The sequence below is a fragment of the Gossypium hirsutum genome, chromosome A06 (assembly GCF_007990345.1).
Source record: "Gossypium hirsutum isolate 1008001.06 chromosome A06, Gossypium_hirsutum_v2.1, whole genome shotgun sequence".
NCBI classification, from domain to species: Eukaryota; Viridiplantae; Streptophyta; class Magnoliopsida; order Malvales; family Malvaceae; genus Gossypium; species Gossypium hirsutum.
Genome location: NC_053429.1, coordinates 1,881,090 through 1,906,412, shown reverse-complemented (window position 1 = coordinate 1,906,412; position 25,323 = coordinate 1,881,090). Strand labels below are relative to the sequence as shown.

The window sequence follows — 25,323 nt, the reverse complement described above, 5'->3', positions numbered from 1 at the left end:
AACAATTGTCAAGTAAGGATTAACTTGGATAAAAAAATTTTAGGACCCAATGCAAGAATATTTGTCAAATTCAAAAATCAAGATAAAAAATAGTTCAAACCCTAACATGAAAACACTTATCAAGTTCAAACCCAAATAGTGCATTAACTTAAAACTCAAATATCTTACATCTAAAATAATCTCAACATAAAATGATCTAAATTTGAAATTAATCCAAAAATCTTGAAAATCAAATTAATTTACCCGAATTAACCCAACTCAACTTAAAATCAACCGATTCAAAATCGAGAGATAAATTTGAATGGTACTATAAATCAAATCCCCATAATATCCTCGTAGGGAACTTGGTTACCTATGTCCAATGAGACATCCTCCACAAACAGGGATACCACCAAAATAGATATTACAATTGGGAATCCGTAACCACGTTCTTCGAACAAAATCCTATTTTAAAAACTATGCAAGCAACTGGTTGCTGGTTCAAAGTCTGCCGACATCTAAGGGTAAGTTTGGTTCAGTTCAATCATTTTTTTGAATTTTTCAAATCGTCCATGGTAATTCGCTTCAGTTCAATTCATTCATATTATTAAACCACGAAAACTGCAGCCATATAAGAGGTTAGAGAGTCTACTTCTCTCCTCTTCCTTTGCCTTCAATCTAGGCAAGTGCATACCAACATAAATCTGCCATCAATGAAGGTCCTCTAACAGAAAATACATTTTCTCATAACAGAAAGATTGATATCTTGACATCAGCTATACACAATCTAGATTCATTTAAATGACCTAAATAATAAGCAGGTTAAAAATATGCCCCAAGTCTTTATGCTCTTCATTTATTAGGAATTTCGTCCCTCTACTTTTCAGATTTTAAAATTCAAGCCCAATTGTTAACACTATTTAAAATCTTCAGTTATATTTGCTAGTATGACATTTTGAAAAAAAAAATACTCATTTGGTAGCCATGCAACCAAAAAAAATGTTGTAATGAACCTGAATTTAACAAAAAAATTTAATGATGTTAACAATAAGACCTAAATTTCGAAATTTGGAAAGTGGTGAGACTAAATTCCTAAAAGAAGTACAGGGACTCAATTCCAAACGTATGAAGAATACAGGGACTTGGAGCATATTTTAACCTAATAAGCACTGCAGAAGTTTAGCAGCCAAAGCAGTATATGGGTGTGCATTTGTGTGTGCTTATGTTATACTACGAGACAAATAGCAGTAGCAAAACAACAAACAAAGACTGCAAAATTCTATTCCTTGACAAACCCACATTGGCCTTAGACAAGCTACCAGTAAATTCATTCAGCAGCACTTGTGTATATAATCTTTTTCTCAAAACTATGTCCGGCATTGAATTTTCATGAAGTTTCAATAATTGCTTTAATTTCTACAATGTTATTAGCTAATAAATAAGACATATTACAAACAATAAGAACAAAATTCACAAGATCTTCAGGATATAATGACATAAAAGTTGCTGACAAGTTCAGAGTATTACCCATATCAACTACGTCTACGCCGTCGAAAATGTCTGAGAATGAAGCTGTCTGCATATAGAGGATAGTTTTTTCTGATTAGGCCCTTGATGCATTTCCAATAAGAAAAGTCAACCAGTTCTCCATCTTTTCGAACTATGAACAAACATCTCGAGCCTACAAAGTCGGGATGGTAACCAACCTGTGATTCAAATATGAGAAGCACAGATCATTTACTTAATCAAAACAAGTTAGTCAAACTGGCCATGGTACCACTTAATTTAACTAGTGTAAACCCTAAAAGCAAGTTTTAATTAATTAAGAGGTTTCTTTTCCTTTAGCTAATTCGCCTCCATTTTTGCATGTCCTTTCATTGGTCTTGCAGTTTAAGTCCTCCATCACTCCAATCACCCAGAAGAACAAAAGCCATTAAATTCTAAAAAGATGCACATGCTGAAGAAATTCATGTTTGAAAGGTGAAAATAAAAAGGCTTTTGGACCACAGTGATCTGTTCAAGTTGCAACGCTATCCACGTTAGTGGTGAGTGGAAAAGTAACTGAGTAAGCCTAAAGAAAGAATGTTGACCGATAACATCAAGTGCAATCCCCTTGGCATAATCCAGATCAATGTGATGAAAGCAATTGTAAATGCACATTTTCACATGTCTGAAAACAAGAAAACAGATGAATATTCCAGCAAACAAATCAACCGGAAAATAACTCAGAAAAAGGACCCAAACATGTCTGATCACGTCGGGTGCACTACATGAAGCACAGCCCACGATCACCTCCAGTGCAAAGGTATCAAAAGTTATATGGAAAACAACAGTTTTAGCATGGTTTCATCAAAAAATGCGTAAAGCCAAGGAGGAAAAACAATTAGAGAAAACAGTTTTGAAGTTATGAACCATTAACAGAAATGATTCTGGAAAAGGAAAGGTTTAGCACCTGTTTTGCCCCCTGTACTAAAGTGAAATTCTCACTTTAGCCCTTTTACTATTTTTTGGTCACTTTCCCCCTCTACTTCCATTTCGTCCATCACTTTTGCCCCTTGACCATTTCCATTAAAAAAAATCCTGTGTGGCCATTTAAGCCAATCAAATGCGAACATGTGGAGGGCCAAAGTCAGAATTTCACTATCCACATAGGCCAAAGGGAGAGATCAAGGGGCGAGCACGTGAAAATGTGGGATTTTTTTTAACGGAAATGGTCAAGGGGCTAACATGATGAACAGAATGAAAGTAAAGGGGCAAAGTGACCGAAAAAAAATAGTAAAAGAGCCAAAGTGAGAACTTCACTATAGTACAGAGGCCAAATTAGGTATTAAGCCAAAAGAAAGAGACCAAAAGAACGGGGAAAACTAAAGGAGAACGACTTATCAGTAGAAAATATCAATATCCAGGATTCCAGATTCAAGAGTATAAACTCCTAACAATAGATTAGCGTCTGATGTTTCTAACTAAAGCTTGAATTCACAAAAATGTTGTACATCAATTGAGCAGTTAACTACTATTGAACAAGCACAATTGTCCTCTATTTTGCCTCCATTTCTTATCTGCTAGCTAAAAAGGCAAAGAGGTCACATCCAACTAACTAACACTAGAATATGCAGTTGTTAACAAAAACAACACAAAATTTCAGCATCCTCAAAAGAAGAGGAAATTCCATAACATACTTAAATTGGTTAGCTATATTTTCCAAATGCTTTGTTTAGGAACATGAATTTGAAAACATGGAGTTGGATTTCATTATTATGTAAATGGTAAGAATGAAATGCATATGTTACGGACAAATTAGTTGGAATTCAATAAAATATATATTTGAAAGGTATAAAAGTATAGATTTGTCAAATCCAAAAATATTTTTAAGAATTTCGAATTCATTACTAGATAAGCATCTAACAGAGATGAAGTTGAGAAATTATCATGAATGTTATATTTCCAAATAGTTTACTACTCGGTTCACTCTATTTTTTAAATCCAAATTCTAAATCTAAAATCCAAGTTTCCAACCTAAAAGTATTTATGTGCAGTACATATGCAAGTAATTCAAATGATGTATGATCTTCAAATATATTGAAAAACTTGGAGAAAAAAAAGTATACTATGGCAGACACACGTTTCCAACACTCATTCGAGTGCTTCAAGCTTTCAATAATAATAATTCCGGAGATCAAAATTCAAAAAAATAAAATAAAGAATAAACATACAGTGATGTAATCAATTCCACATCCAATTTTCTTCTCGAACTCTGGATGGTAAGGAAGCAACCTTTCCAAAATCGTCCTTTCATGCTCTGGACTCAATCTATCTCCAGCTCCATATCTAGAATAATCATTCTCTTTTAGAATTAGATAAAACTAAAATAAAGCCAATAAAAATTAAAACACTTACTTTCCAGAGTGAATAATCATTCTAACAAAGCCGACAAGAGGCACGGTGTCCTCTAAAATCCTATCTTCCCAATCAGTCCATTGACCTCTGTTTCTTTTTCCCTCACTACCTTCCTCTTCTTCCAAAATTCCATCACTGTCCTTCTTCGGCACTGTACTCGGCTTCCTCAAGAAATCGGCGCCGTAAGCTTCCTGGCTCCCGATTTTCCCGCCGTCGGACCAGGTCCTCAACGCTTTAAACCGAACTTGAAGTGACGTCGTTTTGAGGAAAGGATAAGATAAGATCACCGGTGAGGAAGAAACGGAGGTAGGCAAAGAGGTAAGGTGAAAGTAAGGCGGCGGCGGGGGGTTGAGAATCGAAGCCATGGTGAGTTGAGTTCAGTGAGTTAACCGAGTTTCGAAAGTATTGTTGAAGAAAGAAATGGGAGAGTTTAACCGTCACATTATCAAGGTGAAGGAAAAATATGAAGATTGTTTTGCCATTGGAAGGGAAAAAAATCTTAGCTGATAACAAAGGTGAGAGCGCCCTTTTGTCCAGCTAGGCGCGTTTTATTTTTTTAATTTGAGCCGGTTATGGCCCGTTAAGGCCCAATCTCTTGTTAGGCCTTTTTCATGTTTATGATACTTGTATTATTATTAGTGGTGAAATTCCTAAGAGATATCTGTATTATAAAGATGGTATCAATTTAGCCCCTCTAGTATTAAACGGGTCAATTTAATTGTTGTACTATTAAAAAAATCGAATAATGCCAAATTGGAAAAAATTCTACATTTATTGTCTAAAAAATTTAATGTTTTAATTTTTTATGTCTTGTAAATGAAATTTATTGTTTGGAATTAAATTGTAATTGAGAAACATAATTTTCAAGATATTTTTATACAATAAATATTAATTTTGTTATAATTTAGACTTATTTAATCTTTTCAATAGTATAGAGGATAATTTAATCTATTTAATAATAAAAAGACTAATTTAATCCAATCCATGTGATTCAGGGACCTCCCAAATGCTTTGACATATTATTAGTAGTTGTATGGCACAATTGATAAAAAATTATATCTATAAAAAAATTATATTAAAACAATGTAAAATTTTAATTGAAATAATTAATTAAAAAGTTATGTGCTTCAAGTTAAAGTCCTATCATAATATTATTTTACTAAGAACATTACAAGACAAAAATACTTTTATGATAATATTCATTACTTTATGATAATTAGAGTATTTTAATTATTTTTAAATTAAGTTAATGTTCAATTGACTCGTGACATTAATTTATTATGTCAGACTCGCAATGACGATAAAAAAACAGGTAACAAATAAATTTATTAAAAATTCACATAAAAACAAATTGATGTTTTGGTTATAACAGTAAAGTTAATTGTTTATTATGCATAGTGTTTTGCATTCAAACTTTACTATGGTCAAATTTATTATGTTGAAAAGATAAAAAAATGTCCTCGTAAAATATGACTTAATTTGTATATGAAAGGGTACTTTTGTAATTTTATAATTGAATTTATACTTAGTTGACCCGTAAAATTAACTCAATAAATGACTTAAAATAAGTATAAATAGATAATAGATTATTATTATTTGGTCACATTATAGGAGGATAATGCACTTCAACACACTCAAACCCACATATTCCTGCATTGACAACAATGCACATGTGAATTGAACTAAAACTCAATCTGCATGGGTTTTAAATATTGTTTAAATTTATTTATAATTATAAATTATTAGCATATGTGCATTTAAGGTGTGCTAAGAGCCGTTTGAGGTAGAGGTTAAAGAGAGTAGAGAAATCAAAAGGATAAGAGATTAGAGAGGATGTTTTTGTTGATCTTATTGTGGTCAGCTCTTAAGGGACATGTTAGCCCTACTAACTAGTTGACAATGGGATGGATGGATTTGATGATTCGATTGTGATTAAACTAATGTGTACTTGATGAATTTCCATACGTGTTTTATGTGAGGAGAATGTTTAGTACATATCTTTGGCGAGGTAGGCTAGAAACACTCCACATGTTGATCATGTAAGTGCCGGTGAAGATTAAGTCGACAAGGTGCCATTTGTAAGCGAGGTTCCACTTTGATGAGGTATGTATAACTATATACGATGGGTTGATAGATGTTAGTATATTGAGTCCCACAACATGTTTGAGTGTGGAGCCTGGTCTCTCTATATGGTAGTCATTGCAAAACATAATAAATAAAATGTTTAATTATGTTAGTTCCTCTACTTTGATAAAATTTAAGATTTAGTCACTAGATTTAAAAACTTAAAAATTAAGTCCTCATACATTTTTAATTTAAAAATCTCAATTTAGTCATTAAAATCATAAATATTTTCTGTCTGAATTTGTCAATTTAGAATTTTAATTAGGTTATCTTAAAATAATATGGCGTATAATTGATAGAAAATAAACATGTTAAATTGATAAATTTTGACAGAAACTACCAATAACGATAATGGTTGGACTCGGATTTCCAAATTGAAAAAGTAAGAGGATTAAATTTTTAACTTTTACCGTACAAGGACAATATCAAAACTTTACAAATATTGGGACTAACAATGTATTTTAACCTATAAAAAATGTGAATATTTATGGAGACCTTTTCAAAGAGAATGTGACCAATAACCATAAGAATGTATGTTTTTATTTGATATTAAAACAATTGAAGGATCAAATACACCGGTTTCAATGTCCCTTGTTGTCCATTAATGACTATCTTGAACTCTATATAAGCATCTTCTTTGTTGTCCCTCGTGCAGAAGTGTTTATTGCAAGTTTTATTGATAAAAAGGCAAAAGCTTAAGGACATTGACACCCATTTGGGTGTCATCTATGTGGAATTCAAATAGTGGTAAGTTTTGACTTATGTTCTAATTTGATTCGAAATTTCAGATTTGATATTTGATTCGTACTTAATTCAACATTAATTTTTATGTTCGTTTGAACTTAAGCTTAAACTCATTTTTACTTAAATTATTTCGATATAATAGAGATAAATTTATAATCTTATAATAGGGGCGAAGACAATATTTATAATGATAAACGAATTGGATCAATAATCAATATTCCTTTTTTTTGTTTGATTAGTTTTTTTTTATTAGGTAAGTAAAAGTTAGAGAATTGAATATCATTTGCTTTCCTTCAAAATGTCATTGTTTTAGTTACCTCAAATTGTGAAAAGCTAGCGAAAATTTTAACATGTAAACTCTTTATTTTTTTATTATAGAAATGATTATTATAGTAAAAATTTACTATATTTAATCATTTTTTTTATTTTTTACTTTTTTAAATAATCTCATTATAAGTTTGATTATATCTGCTATTTTTTAGCACAATATTTAGAACTACTCATAGTCCTTCCTCAACTTATAAATAGGAGAATAGTACGTTTTAGTGTATTCAAACCCACATTCCCGTTATTAGTAATAATATTCATACTAATCAAGTTAAATTTACTTTACTTTTCATTCTCTTATTAATCTTTTCCTTAACATTATTTTCTTTTTACTTTCATTTATTTCACAACTATTATTACTCCAAAAATAATGAATTTATAAAATAATAATTAAATCTTAACACCAAAATTTAACCTATTATTTTAACATTAATTTCATAAGAATAGAATATTCTTGAATCTATTGGTAGCCCACAAATTGATTTGGTAATTAATATCTCAAATCCAGTTTAGTGGGTGACTTGTATTTGTTTGTTTCCCATAATTCATGCCAATTTGAGCGCTAAAATAAATTCCAAAACCATTAATTTAAGCATCTAATCAAATTATTAATGCTTTCACGATAATTTTGCCTTTGATTAAATATTAGAAATCAGGGGGCCCATGTTAAGAAGCCACGTGGCAAGTTTATGTTAAATCAAAGCACCTTTGACGCACGAGACTAGCCCGGACCATGTCAAATTGATGCGTGGCGAGTTACACAAAAATTTATCCCCTCATTTCTTTTCACACGCTTAATCCACGCGCGTCTGCCTCGACCTCCTTTCACTGTTGCTCTACCATAATTATATTTATTATTAGATTAAAATATATCATATAAATTCTTTATATTCTCGCTAAATAGATAATATATGTTGATTTTTGTAATTGTTTTAATAGACGGATTCTTTTAAGGTTTAAGAAAATAAGTTGATTTTGAAGTGAATGAGTTGGACACGCTTTCTTAACATGTTTAACTAGACGTATTTTTACGTAATTTCTCTAAAATCGACTTATTTTATTAAATATTAGAAAAATAATTTATTTAACCAGTTAAAAAATTGACATATATTACTTATTTAACCTTATATTCTTCTTAGATTTAAAATTACTTTTTTATATTTTAAAATATAAGTTTAATAGTAAATATTCTATTATTTGAAGCTAAAAAAACCCATTGATTCTTGCTTCTAACAAGCTGATGTTTTACCATACTAAAGTGGAAAACAACCTCATTCCACCACAATTTGTCAAATTGAAACTTCAAAGAAAAAAAAGAGAGTCAAATTGTCAAATTGCCAATTCATTTCACCGTTGAATTAATATCTAAGCGCGTACACATCACGCCTCATAAAAAATCTTATAAACCTCACCGCGACTTTCGTCTTTTTATAGATCTCCGCCGACACTGTAGATCGTCGCCACTTCGTAAAATTCATAATATTTTCTGTTCTTTTCGTTCATTTTCTTTTTGGTTTCGGTCTAAAAACGATAAAAAAGAGAATTAATTAAATTATTTTTCCAGGAATCGGATTTCATGCAATGAAATCGATGGCGTTGAGTACACTCAAGCCATGAAAACGAAATTCAAATTCCAAACAGAAGGAAACAATAGCAGTTTTTTTTTTTTTTTAAACCTTGAAATGCAAATCCATTTATAAATTATTTTATTTATAGATTCAGAATATTCTGGCGGGCTGGTGCCAAGGCACTCGTTGAAGAAGCCTTAACGTTTGCCAGTTCATATTTTATAATTATTATTATTTTTAATGTTCTTTGAGTCATTTTCACAAACAACTGACAGGTGACAGCTCTTTAGATCTCTCCTCGATACTGTGACTGCCGATCAAGCTTCATTTATTATTTCTATTATTTTTGTATTTGAAATGCTTTTTAATTGTTATTATTGTTAGTAGTAGAACTTGTTTCTTTTAATTGAAAGTTGAAGCTTGGTATTTGGTGCTTCGATTGGAATTTCGTTGAGGGAAAAAATGGACGGTGGAGATGGGACGGTAAGATTAGGAGCTTTGAATTTGAAAGCAGGTAGAGGCTTAGATTTGGATCCGGATGTCTCCGTTTCTTCGCCGGTAACAAGGCAAAAAGCTGCCGCCGCCAAACAATTCATTGAGAATCATTATAAGAATTACCTGCAAGGATTACAAGAGCGTAAAGAGAGGTAATTCCGAATTATTGTTGCCTTTACAGTATCCATGTGTTGCTCTTTTGATTTGATATTTTTGTTGAATTTAGTTGTTTTAGGTAATTATTGAAATTAGGATTTTAATAGGTGGATATGGTTTAGGTTAGATGGAATTTGTTGTGCGTGTTCTTTTGAGAATTTAAAATGTTAGTTTTATTGGACATTCATTGTTGTTCATTTTAAGACGGCGAGCACTGCAAAGGAGGGCTGAGGAAGCTAAGGTTTCAAGTGAAGAACAAGAGGAGATGATGAGGAATTTGGAAAGGAGAGAAACTGAATATATGAGGCTGCAAAGACGTAAAGTAGGAATCGATGATTTCGAACAATTGACTGTGATTGGAAAAGGTGCATTTGGCGAGGTATATTTCGAATGTTTGTTGTATTAAAGCTCTTGATCCTTGATTAACATTTTCAGTGATATTTTTAACTCATAGGGGATTTTTTAACTTGTTTCCATTCTGCTTTAGAATTATCTGCAAATGTAGATGGCTTGGCACTTACTACTGGTTCAATGTTACAAATGCAGGTTAGGTTATGTCGTGCTAAAAGTACTGGAGAGATTTTTGCCATGAAAAAATTAAAGAAATCGGAGATGCTTAGTCGTGGACAGGTAACCTCCTAAGTAACCTTTTTGATTATATCAATTCTTTGATCACGTGCTTTGATTTTTCTTTGGTACTATGGTATAAATGGATTTAGGCAGCTGGAAAATATTAGATTTGACATGGAAAAAATCTTAATTCCATTTGATTTGGAATGGTTAGGCTCTTTATGAGACCAGCTCATAGATTTTCTTGGTGGATCATGATGAAACCAATACATTAAGTTCAAATCATTATCCTTATTTTTCATTTTACTTTGTTTCAAGGTTGAGCATGTTCGTTCTGAGAGAAACTTACTTGCTGAGGTTGATAGCCGATGCATTGTAAAGCTGTTCTATTCTTTTCAAGATTCTGACTTCTTGTACCTTATTATGGAGTATTTACCTGGTGGTGATATCATGACACTACTGATGAGGGAAGATATTCTTTCAGAAGATGTAGCACGTTTCTATGTAGCAGAGAGCATTTTGGCTATTCATTCGATTCACCAACACAATTATATTCATAGGTAATCTGTTTTATTAACATGTTTCTGAGATTACTAAGTGTATGTCTCAATGTAGGTTGGTGGCTGGACCTAGATTTTCTTGAATGCATGCAGAGTCTTGACTAATTGCAGAATAAATAGAGGACGACTAGTAAAGGACTTGAAACTAGAAAAGTATCTTTGATGGTATTTACTCTTGATCATGTTTTAGTAACATGTTTCTAAGATTACTATGGGTGTATGTCTCGATGTGGGTCAGTGGCAGGATGTGGTTTTTCTTGAATGTATGCCAGTGTGTGCACTGTAATTAATGAGAGAGTCTTGACTAATAGTGAAATACCTTGACAGACTAATGAAGTACTTGAAACTAGAAAGTCTCTGTGTAGATATTAACTATTAACCGTGTTTTTCCTGTAGGGACATTAAACCAGATAACCTTATACTAGATAAGAATGGGCATTTGAAGCTTTCAGATTTTGGCTTGTGTAAACCCCTAGATGACAAGTATTCAACAATTTTGTTGGAAGATGAAAATTTAACTTCTCAGGACACCAATGAGGCTGAAGTCCAGTCAGGATCTGCAAGACCCCCTTGGTTGATGCCAAAAGAACAACTACAACAATGGAAACGGAACCGCCGTGCATTGGTATTATCTTTCGTGAATAACTTTTGTACTTTTTGGATTTCACATTTGTTTCATTTATTGAGCAGGCATGACATTGCATTCAGTACCAGCTAACATCTGGTTTATGCAGGCATATTCAACTGTTGGAACCCTTGATTACATGGCTCCTGAAGTTCTCTTAAAGAAGGGTTATGGAATGGAGTGTGATTGGTGGTCTCTAGGTGCAATCATGTATGAGATGCTCATAGGCTATCCTCCATTTTGTTCTGATGATCCTCGGATAACATGCCGCAAGGTGCTCAGCACCTAGTTTTTGATTCTTAGTTATTTTGTTAGCCTCCTCTGTTCCCTATATAGTAATCTTTCTCTTTTGGACAGATTGTCAACTGGAGGACTTGCTTGAAATTCCCTGAGGAACCAAAAATATCCCCCGAGGCTAAGGATTTAATATGTCACCTGCTCTGTGATGTGGAAACCCGCCTGGGCACCAGAGGAGTGGAAGAATTGAAGGTAAGTCCTTTGAATGATACTTTTGCACATCCACGATAAGTGAACATATTTCTCTCAACAGAAGACTTCTTGCTAGATCTTAATTCGGTACATTGACAAACTAATTGTGGCCGCTATGCAGTGTTTTACTATCAGATTGTTTACTTTCTCAGGCTGAGCTTGTTAGTATTTTATTTTATTACAAGTTTGAAGTCTTGAAATTATCAGGCACATCCATGGTTCAAAGGTGTTCCTTGGGAAAAGCTATATGAGATTGAAGCTGCATATAAGCCGACAGTCACTGGAGACTTGGACACACAAAATTTTGAGAAGTTTCCTGAAGTGAGTACTTTAAATGCTAAAGAATCTGGGTTACATACTCCTTTAAATTTTTTACTGTGAAACTAATTTTACTGCATCTTTGCTTTATGGTAGATTGATGGCCCTCCTTCCTCAATACCAGAAGTGGGACCTTGGAGGAAGGTAAAGGCCGTTTTTGCTCCAATTTTCATTTTCTTTCTAGTAAAGCTCGTGGTACTACATTATACTAGACCGATTCTGAAACATTTTGATATGTTTTTGTTCATTCAATGATGCAGATGTTGACGTCAAAAGATAACAATTTCATAGGATTTACATTTAAGAAATCTGACGTCGTTAAGTCACTTGAAAGTTCAGGTATGCTATACTTTATAAGCTCTAGTGCTTTATTTTCACTGGAGGCTAAAGTTGCTTCCAGCTTGGGCATATTTTTCTCATTTTACAGATCTAGTGCTCAGTAGTTATGGATTTGTTTTTTTTTCTTGTATTTTATTGGTGACTGTGCATATGTACTATGCTATGATGGCATCGTGAGTTTTTCAAATATGTTTGTTCTGGACCTGGAAATCTAATTTTCATATGCATTGCAGGTACTGACATGAGATCTAACGGACCTTCAAAAGTCCCATCTATCGTTTCCTTGCTAGGTATGATAATATATATATTCATGAATGATCCATGAATTCACGAGGAAAAAAGCTTTGTAATCTACGTTTGTATTTGTCATTGGAGAATACTAGGACATTGATGAAATAGTCTCCCAAAGACACGGAAAACTATTATTTGATTTATCGTTTTTGAGTATAGCCTATTGCCAATTGATGCAAAGAATGCAAGGAAAAGTTCTGTAGAGACCAGACCCCTGTACTAAGAGTCAGATTGTATTTTGCTCTCTCTATTTAAAAAATAGGCAAATTAGTTCTTGTTTGTCAAATCAAAAAGCAAATAGTCTTTTTTGTTTAAAATTTCATCCATTTGTACTGGTGAACACTGGCATCTTTGATCTTTTTTAATAGGACCAATTTGCTCTTTAATCTAAACAAGGACTAATTTGCTCATTTTTTTTAGTAGAAGGAGCAAAATGCAATCCGACTTCTAGTATAGGGCCTCCATGGTACTTTTACCAAATAATGCATCTTCACATATTAGTTACTATATATGCCTCAAGTAGCATAAAAAACCATCTACTTTGCTCTATTTTGTTTTACAAGGTAGCAATATATCATAATTTAATTTGCCACGAAGTCTTTCTCCATTGCCATAGATTGTATCTGCAAGTGTTTTAAGTCCTCTCCATCTTAAACTTGTCCTGATCAAGAACCATTACCTAATCTTTGCAAAAAGCTGGAAAATGCAGACTATATTTGATCCTGAATTCCTTTAAACTAATACAGGTCGAATAGATCTTCAAGAAACAGTAATGCCAGAAGGCGACCAGGAGCAGGAAACTTGAATCCGAGCGCTCTCCATTGTCGGCGTCTGTGAGCATAGGTGGTCTTAGTTTCATCTCAGGTACACACTTTGCAACACCCAAAAAAGGGGTTGAAATATCATATTGAGATTGAATTTTGTCAAGAACTGCTGCTTGGAGACATAAATAAGGTCAGCTAAAAAATTCAAATCATCTTTGACCACTATCCTTGTTTTTTCTTTTCTCCAAAAAGATTATGATTTGTATAAGAGCTACTGTAAAGCCCAAATTATGTTCAATCCATTTTGACTGTAATTTTTCTTTTTACTAGAAGTTAATTTTCCCTTCAAACTGTGACCCTTTTTTGTCCATTAAAAATAGTGAAGAAGACACGATTGGTAGCACGTTTTTTAGTCGTCGTTGAAACAATTGTTGCATCAGTACGAGAGATCGTTTTTGTTGGATGTTATGACTGATATCGTAAAGTTGTTCTTTATAAGGGTTAATAAATCATTTGGTGTTCCAATGTTCAAATTGTTATCTGAAGTTTTTTTTTTCAAATTTAGTATTTAAGTTTGACTTTAATGTTTAATTTCGTATCTGAATTATGATCCAATAAATATTGTACGTGTGCTATAATAAAAAATGGCTTAATTCATGATTTGGTTTTTAAAATATACTTATTGTTCCACTTTTGTAAGTAATTTTTTTTGTTCCAATTTGGTATCTATTTATTATGGTTTTTTGGTTCAATTTTTTATAGGGGGTTAAAAAAATTGATTGTATTAACCAATAAGATGGCAGCATGTGGCATTTTTAATATATAGTGTTTTAATAGTTACAAATAACTTTACAATGAATTAAGAGTTTTCACTATTTATGATTACGTCTCTTGTTACCAAAAATTATATTAATTAATAATAAATAGTTATAATTATTCAAATAGATATTTATTAATTAATAATAAATAGTTATAATTATTCAAATAGATATTTATTGAATAATTATTTTTATTATTAAAGATGCATAGTGATATGAGATTTCTTATTTTCCGTTGAAAAATTGTGTAAGAATTATTTTCTGTTGAAAAGTTATTTAATCGATTTAAAGAATAATTGTAGTCCCATTAGTATAGCTTGACATTACAAGGCAAGAATGTTCCCACTTAAATATGATATGCTTTTCAATTTAGTACACCATTTAGGAGGACCTCCATTTTTATATAATTTTAGCTTCAATCTTTCATAATTATCTTAATTATCATCTCATATTTTATTTAAAATATCTAATATTTTAAATTTTAATCTCTCAAAAACTATTTCAAAAGATTTAAGACATATTCAATGTTTATATTTTTTTTTGTTAATTTACCTTTTTTTATTATTTAAATTTGGCCTCAACTTTTTTTAAAAATTTAAATTTGACCAAATTATTACTTAAGACGTTAAAATTTTAAACATGGTAGCTCGAATGACAGTTTACATGTACTTCATATTTTTTTTGAATTTTAAATATTTTTAAAATTATTTATTGACATGTCATATAAGAAAAAATATTATTTATTAGCATAAAAGTACATGTGAACTATTAATATTACTTAATATAGAATTTTAAATATATTTATTAATAAAAAATTAACATTATTTAAATTATAAAACTACTAACCTTATCTATACCCTCCTTTTTTTTTCCCACTTGATATTTATGGAGGTGAGATTTTAATATTGGTGGGCGATATTGAATAAAATAAATTTTATTTCGTTAGGTTTTATTATTATATAATTTTTAATGAAATATCTTGCTTTTTATTATTATATAATTTTTATTCAATATAAATTATTTTTTATATTTTTATTTAAGTACAAGAATTAAGAATATATTTTGTGGATTGGCATAAATATTGTTGCCAATATAGGATAACATGAGTTCGAGTGCATCGAATTATATTATCTTTCTATTTATAAGTATAAGTTGAGGAGGAATTATGAGTAATTCTATTGATATGACATTGATAATTTAAAGATAAAATTAAGAAAAATTTAAAAATGAATGTCTAATTTAAAATAAGGAGTATGGTTTGAGGATGCCTGATGCAATTAAGTGTTAATATTTTCTTATAATAATCTTATCTCTAGCTTTCAACTTAATTATAGAAAAGGAGTAGATATTAGTTTAGATATTTTGTAAGCCAATAAATATCTAGGGCCGTAGTCGCTAACCCTAAAAGAAATGACGTGGCAAAATGAGGGGACCCATGACACGTGTAAAAAGCGATGACAACTGTATCGTTCTTTTGTCCCTTCATATCATCATCATCATCATCTCTTACCTTCCATTCCTTATATTCTCTCTCAACTATTTCTCTTTTCCTTAAAGAAAAAGAAAAATTTGTCATTTTATTCTATAATCTTCTCAACTCAGTGGATCTTTTTATTTTTTTGCATGGAGGGTTTTAGAAGAGTTGAGTCTCAGACGAGTTCAGAAGCTTCGGCCCCTGAGTTGACTCTTCAAAGTTCACCCGAGTTAGCTCGCGATGAGCAAAATTCAACCTTGGTACCTCCCTTTTCTTCTTATTCTTTTTCATAGATCATTTTTATTTATTGATTTATGCATGAATTTCAGTGATGGGTTTTTTTTTTGGTTTAAAGGAAGTAAATTTTGGAAATTTAAGTGATTTATAAGCTAAATTTTGAAAATTTCACACTTTGAATCTTTTTAGATGGTAACTTATTATCAATTTCAATCATGCATGACCTTTTTTTTCTTTAATTTATATCTTTTTTGAGTAGCTTTGATTGTTGTTCTGACAAATTAAAGTAGAGGGTCTATTTTTTCAGTTTAAAGTGGAGGGATGAAATTCAGAATTAGGCCTATTTTATAGTATTGATGCAAGTTGTATATGTGGTTGGCTCTAATGGTGGTCTCTTTAATTTTATATATTTTTTATTTAATTGCTTTATACTCTGGTTTTTGGAGCTTACTAATTATGGGTGTTAATGGTAACACAACAGGATTCAATGATGTCAGAATCAACCTCTACTGAATGGACGGATGAGAAACATAGTTTATACCTTAAATCCATGGAAGCATCATTTGTTAACCAGTTATATGATTCCATGAGTTTCCTTGGCTGTAACTCGAAGGAGAAATCGCCCGGATCGAAATCGTCAAGGAAAACACATTGTATCTCTTCAGGCCAGGTTTGGAACTGATCTTTGCTTATTGAGAATTGTTTTTGACTCTATCGGGAGAAGTCTTTGAAGTATTAGCAGACCCCTTAACTCGTCCTGAATTGTCTCTTGGGGGTTTTGTCTCCCAACTATGCTTGCAGAAGTGTCGTCCGTGTCTTTTGAGGTATGGATTCGCATCCCACCAAGCGCAAACTTGAGTTTCCTTGGTGGGTGAGGTGCTCCCACTCCTTGTCCTCAAACGGCATAACGATATTTAGACACTTTGCAAACTTCACTGTGAACAGTTAGGAGATAAAATCCCCATAGGTACTAGTCTCAGTAGTCTGGACATGTTGAGGGGTTTGCCAGCTCCTGGTGGACGTCTTGAGAAGTCTTGGAAGTGTTGTTTGTTGGTGTGTGAGGTGCTCCCAATCCTGTCCTCAAAGGGCACATACGGTATTTAGACACTTTGCAAACTTCTCTATGAGTGGAGACGAAACCTTCTTAAGGACAAATTTGGACTGTTGAGGGGTTGGTTAGCTCCCGGTGGACGTCTTGAGAAGTCTTGGAATTTTTGTTTGTTGCGAGCTGGTGGACCCCTTAACATGTCTGGAATTGTCTCCCATGGAGTTGTCTCCGAACTCCGCTCACAGAAAAGTCTGCGAAGCGTCGTTCGTGCATTTTGAGGAATAGGTTCAAATCCCAGCAGTTTCCTTGGTGGCTGAGGTGCTCCTATCCTTGTCCTCAAAGGGCATATATGACATTTAGACACTTTGCAAACTTTTCTGTGAGCAGAGTTACGGAACAAAACCCCTTAGGTATTGAGGGATTTGTCAGCTCTTAGTGGACGACACTTCGAAGACTTTTCTCGAAAGAGGTGGAAATCCCTCAATAATAATGATGGGAGATTGTCTCTATTCCGTATATGCTATCTTGTTTTATTGCTTATTCCCATCTTTATTGCAGTTTAAGGTCCTTCGAGGCGGTAGCTGGAAGAAGATCAATTTTGAAAGACCTGGAGTTCAACTGAATAAAAGAGACCAACTGAATAAAAGAGACTGTTCTCATTCTTTCGTGGCAAGTCCTTGGATCCAGCATTTCAGATCCGGGTCTAAGTCTCGTGTTTTAGCCTCCTGTAGTCTTCAAGATAATGCTTCATCCAAAGGTAAAAACAAACAATGTAAATGTGAAGAAAGCAAATTCTTATCTGCTTCTCGAGCACTTTGACACATGCCATTCTCTATATCATGAACATGCATTTAAGACATTTTGGTCTGCTCATGTAGATTTCGTCTCAAATACGTGTTTTTGGTGCGTGCAGTCTCATCCAATAGTAGACTTGCTTGAAATTTGACTTTTAAGGTCTATTTCTCCGTGTGTCAGTTGAAGTAATCTTGGTTATCCATCTATTATACGATACTATGATTAGTATCCCTCTCTATACAGTTCAAAGTTTAATGCTTATTCGAGCTTACAAATACTCGTACGGTATCTCATATCATTCAGCTTTGGATGGGATATTTGTTTTGAAACTGAGAATAACTTCGAGTTCTAGGCTTTCGTGTCATTATGGACTAAGGGCATACATGAATATTCGTTTAGCACGATGTCTACCCACGGAATTACTTGTTGCACAAGTAATTAAACTCTTAGAAGGTTCATTGATTCGTTGCAGAGGTGTCGGATCAGAACTTTGTCGACGAGGAACAAGGTGAAAAGGCTAGAAAAGGATGTAGCAACCCAAAGAAGCTGAAAACCCGGGTAACCGATGCTTCATGTAATGATCAGGTAAAATTTAATACCATTAATCCTCTATTTACATTACCCAATAGTCGCTTATCTTAGTCCCTAAGCATCAAAGCATTTCTCTCATTATGTTTTCAGGTTGTTCCATAAGGTGAAACCCACCGAGCATCCACCGGTAAGGCTCGTTTCGAAAAAGGAAATTTTGTAATCACCATCCTGATACCGACAGCAAACCCGACTCCATAGAGTTCATTTTTGGTGACATAAGTTAAATTTTGAATGCTGAATATTTTTGTCGATAATGTCTGGGACGGTGCCGAGAAAGACGGAGAGATATGGGGTTATAATTAATGTTACTTTTTGTTCTTGTAAATATAATAAGTGCGTCATATTAGTAGTAGTTTCGGTGGAGGACGTTCGCCGCCGGTCTGCTGATGTTCTTTCTGTTTTTGTATATATATTATTCTCACTTTTTGTCTGAGTTATGAATGTGGTATAATATATATAGTGTTGTGGTAGTGTAATAATATATATACACCTTTGCAGGTTTTGATTGGTATATAGATAATGCAAATAGAGGTCATACAATAATGGTTTTATCAATTTATACGAAAACTTTCAATTAATTAATGGGTCTAATTGATATAATTTGAAAGTTTAAGAGCTTAAATAAAAATTATTAGTAAGATTACAATAACGATTAAAGATGGGAATAGTGCAATTTACGTGTTTAAGGAATTGATTGAGTGTGTTTTTTGCGAAAGGATTTAATTAACTTTTTGTTAAAATTTTAAAATTATTTATTCTTTAAAATTTTATGTAATTAATGAAATAATTTAAAATTAAATTAATTAAATAATTATATACGGTACGTTATGTGTATAATGATTAGTTTTTAATAATAAATTAAATGTCTAATTTATTTTTTAATCTAGCGTAAAAAAATTATTTAGGAAGCAAAATGTAACTTTTAGTACAAGAGCTGTTATTGTAATTTTTTTTACCAGGTAAAAATGTTAAGTGAGCTAAAGATAAGTTATTGTAATCTTCGTAAGTTTAAAATTTAATCTCTCTATTATTCAGATATCAAAAATTAGGTTTAACTGTAAATACTATTAAAATTATTTTGTTAAATTAGGAGGATAATACGCTTTCTTGCACCGACAACAATGTTAATGTTAACTGAGTTAAAGACTCAATCAATTGTTGTACTTTTTATTATTATTTTCAAAATGTTATATCAATAATTTAAAAAAATTTAAAATGTTCTTATCACTTTTTAAAGAAAATAATAATTTAGCCCCTATATTTTTATTTTTAGGAATTTAATCTCTTTATTTTTTAGATTTCAAAATTTAAGCCTAATTTTAACACCTTTTTTTGTTAATTTTGTTCATGTGACATTTTAAAATTAAAAAAAAACTACTTACTTGGTAATTATGTAATTAAAAAAATTGTAATTAATTTGAATTTAAAAAAATAAATTAACAATAATAACAGTTGGACCTGAATTTTGAAATCCAAAAAATAGAGAGACTAATTTCTTGGAAATACAAGTACTTGGACTAAATTCTTAATTTTTGAAAAATATAAAGACTATAGGTATATTTTCACCAAAACAATTATTAAAACAAAGTTAAAAAACTAAAAATAAAAAGAATAAATTTAAAATTAAAAAAAATCCTATGATATATGTTAGACAATTCAATGCAATGACAAGCTTAGCGGTGGATGTAGGAACTAGGAACCATGTCCCAGAAATCTGCTTCATTGTTCAAAACAATGAATAACATTACAGTAAACTCCTCCTTCATCTTCTAATTCTATTCCAATTCCTTTGATCTTTTTATCCTTAACAGTTCCCAATTCCCAGAAATCCAAGCACCTAATTCATAACCAATGCCGCCATTTTCTTCGACCTCAAAGGCGGTCGGATCCCTAATATCCCGTAGAATTAGGATTACCCATTTCGTTAGAAACGCCAACAACGGAGGTTGTTCCCGGAGCTCCGATCAAATCCGATGTGTTTCAACCATTTCCGGCACCGAAACCCTATCGTCTCACCCGTTACTCGCTTCACCCAAGGAGGATTCTTTTGTACCATCAAACAAAATTTCCGATCGTTACACTCTCCAAAAGAGACGATTTTTAGGTTGTGGCGACGGTGAAGAAGGCGGCGCTTTATCAAAAGTTCACGAGGAAAAGATTATTATGGGGTAATATAAAATTTATTAAAAATCTTTTCTTTTTTTTTTTACATTTTTCAATTGTTGTTTCATGTAAAGTATCAAGACTAAATTAACATAATGTATAAACGATGAGGGTTAAACTTACTATTATTTCAATATTAAAACCTGCTAAGTTTTGTAGTCATAATCGACGTGACTGAACTGTCTTGACTGAAAGCCATGGGTTAAGTCAGTTAGAATCGAGTTTTGCTTAGCGGATACTGGAAAACTTACATGTGACTTATGTTTGATCCTTAGTTACTCGCCGGAGCAATTATTCGATGTGGTTGCAGCTGTTGATTTATACCATGGATTCGTTCCTTGGTGTCAACAGTCTGATATTTTAAACAGTATCCCAATGGATCGTTCGATGCTGAATTAGAGATCGGCTTTAAGTTTCTCGTCGAGAGTTATGTTTCTCGTGTGGTATTAAGCAGACCGAAGTTCGTAAAGGTAACTTTAGCCCTTGTCATTGCTTGTTTGTTGTTCTGTTTTCGGTGATTCAATGACTTGATGATATCAGCCTATCAATGCTTTATCGTATTAAGATGTTGTGTATCAATGCTTGAAAATTTTGCAATGTGCTGAATGTACAGATTCAAAATTCGATAAGCTGTGTTACTTGATATATATCGAAGATGAATATATTGTGCATCCTATAGTATATTACAATATGAACTTCAGAAATCCGTGGATACGAGAGCTATACACCAGTGACCGTATGAGCGAGGATTTTTACAGGGACTTCATTTCTAAATTTCGTGTTATGTTGTAACAGACATATAGAACTTGAAATGAAGCAATGGGACAGCTGCATGCATCTTCTTTGACTCCCAACCCCGAAATATTAAACAATAACTGTTTTCCATGACCCAATTTTAGAAAGAAAGCACTGTATTTCTAGTCAAAACTAACTCAGCTGACCGCATTTGCCATTTCAATCATCTTATAATGAACTTTTTTTTTGTTTGTCATGCCATACCTTTGGAGAATGCATTGAGCTCTTCTGAGCTATGTATCTCGGATTTGGGTGTGAGTATCTAACATGGGTATGATTAGATTTTGCTACGTTCTTCCATATATTTGGAGGATCTTTAGAGGTCATATCTCTATATCCATGTGTTGGACATAGATACTTCATGAAGAATGAATAGTCCGAGGCTGCTGTTTGTAGTTGTGACTTATTAAAACCGACATTCTTTTTTGTCGATGAATTTTTTTTTACCCATTTATACTGATGATCTGACCCTGTATGTTGTCCCTTGAAGTCTACTGTATCAGAAAGTACCATTTTCGATCATTTGATAAACATATGGGAATTCAATCCCGGACCAGTTCTAGGAACTTGCAATCTTCACTTTCTCGTTGACTTTAAGTTCCAGTCACCGCTTTACCAGCAGGTAATGCCCTTATATATTAGCGGGGTCAGTTGATCGTTACCCGTGCTATCCATGACCATGGTGAACATGTTTAACATCCATTGATCTTTTGATGTCTATAACAGGTGGCATCCATGTTTTTTAAGGAAGTTGTGTCTCGATTGGTCAGCTCATTTAGCGAACGTTGCCAGTTGATATACGGCCCTGCCATTCCGGTCCTCGAAAACGCCTACGGAGAAAGGACATGAACTTTTGTGTTCAGAAAGTAGCCTCGGAAATGCTATAGATGGGTGTAATTCCAATAGGGTCGGAAGCGTGTAAATTATTGTACTAAAAAATCACACAAAGTTCAATTCCCAGGGAAAAGAGGTGGATCACAAGGATCTCTTAAATACCAAGTCTTTCCTTAGTCAGAATATTCCTTCTATAGTAATTTAATAGCACAATTAAATACTACTTTTATACCCTCAAATATTGAAAGAAAAATAGGACAAGAAAAAACACAAGAGTTTTAACGAGGTTCGGTAAATTATACCTACGTCCTCGGGCACTAACACCAGATGATAACTTTATTATCTCCAAAATATTACAAACAAATAGAATTCCTTAAGAATTCTCAAATGGGAGAAGAGAGAAAACTAAGAGAGAAAGATTGGTTGGGATGGTTGAAATGAAAAATGAGAAGGCCTATTTATAGTTGAGGTTCAAAGACCAAACAATAAATAACCCATTATCTCAAGGACCAAAAAAAAATTATCCTATGCCACTTTTTCAAAGTCAACTTTAGGGTGCTAAACTTGCACCACTTGGATTGTTTGCCATTAAAATTGTCTGCCATTAATCATAATGTTAACAATCTCCACTTTGAAGATTTGATTAGGATAATCACATCTTCACACACTTCCTTCAACTCCCCAAATTCGATAAAGCTATCTTTTGTAGTGCCTCCAAATGCACTCTCGAGCGCCATACACCTGAAGGTGCTCAAATTCTCAGGATGATTAAACTTGATTGTTGTTACCACCTTGGTCATCATATCTGCGGGATTATCTGCTGTCGGAATCTTCTGAAGTAGAATTTTTCCTTTTTCAAAGACTTCCCGCACAAAGTGATATCTTACGTCGATATGTTTGGTTCTTGAATGATAGACTTGATTTTTCGCTAAATGAATAGCGCTCTGACTGTCACAATATAGACTAATGTGACTTTGAACAACTTTCAAGTCTTTCAACAATCCATTAAGCCAAATAGCCTCCTTAACAGCTTCTGTAATTGCCATATATTCTGCCTCTGTAGTAGACACTGCTACTGTAGATTGTAAGGTAGACTTCCAACTCACTGGGGCTTTCGCAAAAGTAAACAGATACCCCGTAGTTGAACGACGTTTATCTAAATCACCAGCAAAGTCAGAATCAACATATCCAACTACAAACTGACCAAGTGCTTCATCCTGTTCAAAAATTAAATCAACATCTACGGTTTTTCGAAGATACCGTAGAATCCATTTCACAGCTTGCCAATGTCCTTTTCCAAGATCATGCATATACCTACTCACAACTCCAACAGCTTGTGAAATGTCAGGCCTCGTACACACCATCGCACATCAAACTCCCAACTGCATTAGCATATGGAACTTTCGCCATATATTCTCTTTCATCTTCAGTCTTCAGAGATAATTGAGCACTGAGTTTCAAATGAGAAGCAAGTGGGGTACTTACATGTTTTGTGTTTTCATTTACACCAAAACATTGTAATACCTTTTTCAGATATTGCTTCTGATTTAAACAAAGCTTGCCTCTCTGTCTATCTCTACTTATCTCCATGCCGAGAATCTTCTTGGCCTCACCTAGATCTTTCATCTCGAACTCTTGATTCAACTGAGTCTTCACCTTATTTATCTTTTTTTGGCTCTTTGAAGCGATTAACATATCATCAACATACAAGAGTAGATAAATGAAAGATCCGTCATGCAGTTTCTACAAATACACATAATTGTCATATTTGCTTCTTGTGTACTTTTGCCTTCTCATAAAGCTATCAAATCGTTTGTACCACTACCTCGGGAATTGTTTCAATCCATATAGTGATTTGTTCAGCTTACAAACCCAATTTCTACCACCAGCATCTGTGTATCCTTCGGGCTGAGTCATATAGATCTCCTATTCTAATTCACCATGCAAGAAAGCCGTCTTAACATCAAGTTGAGCTAGCTCTAAATTCAACTGTGCTACCAAGGCCAACAAAATTCTAATGGAGGAATGCTTCACAACAGGGGAAAATACATCATTGTAGTCAATTCCCTCCTTCTGAGCGTAGCCTTTAGCTACCAATCTTGCCTTGTAGCGAACATCTTTATTGCTAAGAGATCCATCTTTCTTTGCGAATACCCACTTGCATCCGATTGCCCTTTTACCTTTCGGTAATTGCGCCAACTCCCAAGTATTGTTCTTCCGGAGAGACTGTATTTCTTCATCCATGGCGCATTTCCATTTATCACTTTTTAAGTTTTGCATTGCTTCTTGATAAACGATAGGAATATCATCATCAACAACGGGAAGGGCGTAGGCCACCATATCAGTAAATCGAGCAGGTTTACGAATTTCTCTCTGTGGCCTTGCAACTGCAACTGGTTCTGGTGTACTTAATGGTTCTTGGGTCAGAACCTCTTCAACCTCTAATTCCTCCATTATGGCTGGAGAATTAGACTTATTATCTGGGCAAATCCCCATCTGCTCAAACTACACCTGTTTTGGAGTACACTCCACCTGCTGCATAGTATCACTAGTCTGAATATCTTCATCTGCTACCTTTTTCAATGTGGCAGATTCATCAAAGGTAACATCTCTGTTACAGATCATTTTCTTTGTGCTTAAGCACCAAAGACGGAATCCCTTCACTCCAGAAGTGATTCCCATAAAGAGGACTTTCTTTGCCCTCGGATCTAACTTTGACTCCTTCACATGGTAATATGCAGTGGATCCAAACACATGTAAGGAATCATAATCTGTAGCCGGTTTTCCAGACCATACCTTCATAGGAGTTTTTCTTTCTAATGCAGATGATGGCAAACGATTAACAAGATGGCCAGCGTATGTCATAACCTCAGCCCAAAATTGCTTACCCAACCCAGCATTAGACAACATACATCGAACTTTCTCCAGTAATGTTCGATTCATACGCTCTGCCACTCCATTCTGCTGTGGTGTATCCCTAACTGTGAAGTGTCGAACAATACCATACTCTTGGCACACATCGAAAAACAGACCACTTCTATATTCCCCTCCATTGTCCGTCCTAAGCCGCTTGATTTTCTTGCCAGTCTGGTTTTCGATCATAGTTTTCCATTTAAGAAAAACTCCAAGCACTTTATCCTTAGTTTTCATGGTATACACCCAAACTCTTCTGGAAAAGTCATCAACAAAAGTAACAAAGTAGTGTTTTCCTCCCAACGAAGGTGTTTTGGAATGCCCCCACACATCTGAGTGAACATATTCCAAAATACCTTTTGTATTATTGATAGCAGTGCCCAATTTCACTCTCTTTTGCTTTCCCAGA

At 33.4% G+C, this 25,323-nt stretch overlaps 3 protein-coding genes and 1 pseudogene across 3 annotated transcripts; 3 read left to right on the top strand and 1 right to left on the bottom strand.

The window, feature by feature from the left end:
- Positions 1 to 1,358: 1,358 nt before the first annotated feature.
- On the bottom strand, positions 1,359 to 4,414 carry LOC121203083 (protein DCL homolog, chloroplastic). Its single transcript, XM_041114808.1, has 3 exons — positions 3,877 to 4,414; positions 3,693 to 3,807; positions 1,359 to 1,685 (listed from the first exon to the last, which is right to left on the bottom strand). Exons 1-3 carry the CDS (start codon positions 4,239 to 4,241, stop codon positions 1,512 to 1,514), a joined length of 654 nt encoding a protein of 217 aa, XP_040970742.1. The 5' UTR covers positions 4,242 to 4,414; the 3' UTR covers positions 1,359 to 1,511.
- A 3,957-nt stretch (positions 4,415 to 8,371) lies between these two features.
- LOC121230281 (serine/threonine-protein kinase tricornered) lies at positions 8,372 to 13,785 on the top strand. The gene is made up of 12 exons (XM_041114807.1): positions 8,372 to 9,286; positions 9,495 to 9,669; positions 9,837 to 9,920; positions 10,179 to 10,420; positions 10,817 to 11,045; positions 11,155 to 11,319; positions 11,403 to 11,534; positions 11,742 to 11,855; positions 11,949 to 11,996; positions 12,113 to 12,191; positions 12,425 to 12,481; positions 13,229 to 13,785. The coding sequence occupies exons 1-12, from the start codon at positions 9,102 to 9,104 to the stop codon at positions 13,285 to 13,287; spliced, it is 1,569 nt and encodes a 522-aa protein (XP_040970741.1). The 5' UTR covers positions 8,372 to 9,101; the 3' UTR covers positions 13,288 to 13,785.
- A 1,762-nt stretch (positions 13,786 to 15,547) lies between these two features.
- On the top strand, positions 15,548 to 18,642 carry LOC107910225 (cold-regulated protein 27). The gene is made up of 5 exons (XM_016838010.2): positions 15,548 to 15,798; positions 16,257 to 16,445; positions 17,382 to 17,580; positions 18,091 to 18,203; positions 18,300 to 18,642. Exons 1-5 carry the CDS (start codon positions 15,688 to 15,690, stop codon positions 18,309 to 18,311), a joined length of 624 nt encoding a protein of 207 aa, XP_016693499.1. The 5' UTR covers positions 15,548 to 15,687; the 3' UTR covers positions 18,312 to 18,642.
- A 976-nt stretch (positions 18,643 to 19,618) lies between these two features.
- LOC107910226 (coenzyme Q-binding protein COQ10 homolog, mitochondrial-like) lies at positions 19,619 to 22,137 on the top strand (annotated as a pseudogene).
- Positions 22,138 to 25,323: the final 3,186 nt, after the last annotated feature.

What these genes read in the sequence shown, in the direction of transcription:
- LOC107910225 (XM_016838010.2), top strand. Translation starts at nt 15,688, where the DNA reads ATGGAGGGTTTTAGAAGAGTTGAGTCTCAGACGAGTTCAGAAGCTTCG. An exon ending in ATGAGCAAAATTCAACCTTG is followed by an intron (nt 15,799 to 16,256) that starts GTACCTCCCTTT and finishes GTAACACAACAG; the next exon opens with GATTCAATGATGTCAGAATC. An exon ending in ATTGTATCTCTTCAGGCCAG is followed by an intron (nt 16,446 to 17,381) that starts GTTTGGAACTGA and finishes TCTTTATTGCAG; the next exon opens with TTTAAGGTCCTTCGAGGCGG.
- LOC121203083 (XM_041114808.1), bottom strand. Translation starts at nt 4,241, where the DNA reads ATGGCTTCGATTCTCAACCCCCCGCCGCCGCCTTACTTTCACCTTACC. An exon ending in ATGATTATTCACTCTGGAAA is followed by an intron (nt 3,808 to 3,876) that starts GTAAGTGTTTTA and finishes TGATTATTCTAG; the next exon opens with ATATGGAGCTGGAGATAGAT. An exon ending in GTGGAATTGATTACATCACT is followed by an intron (nt 1,686 to 3,692) that starts GTATGTTTATTC and finishes TTTGAATCACAG; the next exon opens with GTTGGTTACCATCCCGACTT.
- LOC121230281 (XM_041114807.1), top strand. Translation starts at nt 9,102, where the DNA reads ATGGACGGTGGAGATGGGACGGTAAGATTAGGAGCTTTGAATTTGAAA. An exon ending in TAAGTCACTTGAAAGTTCAG is followed by an intron (nt 12,192 to 12,424) that starts GTATGCTATACT and finishes TATGCATTGCAG; the next exon opens with GTACTGACATGAGATCTAAC. An exon ending in ATCTATCGTTTCCTTGCTAG is followed by an intron (nt 12,482 to 13,228) that starts GTATGATAATAT and finishes AAACTAATACAG; the next exon opens with GTCGAATAGATCTTCAAGAA.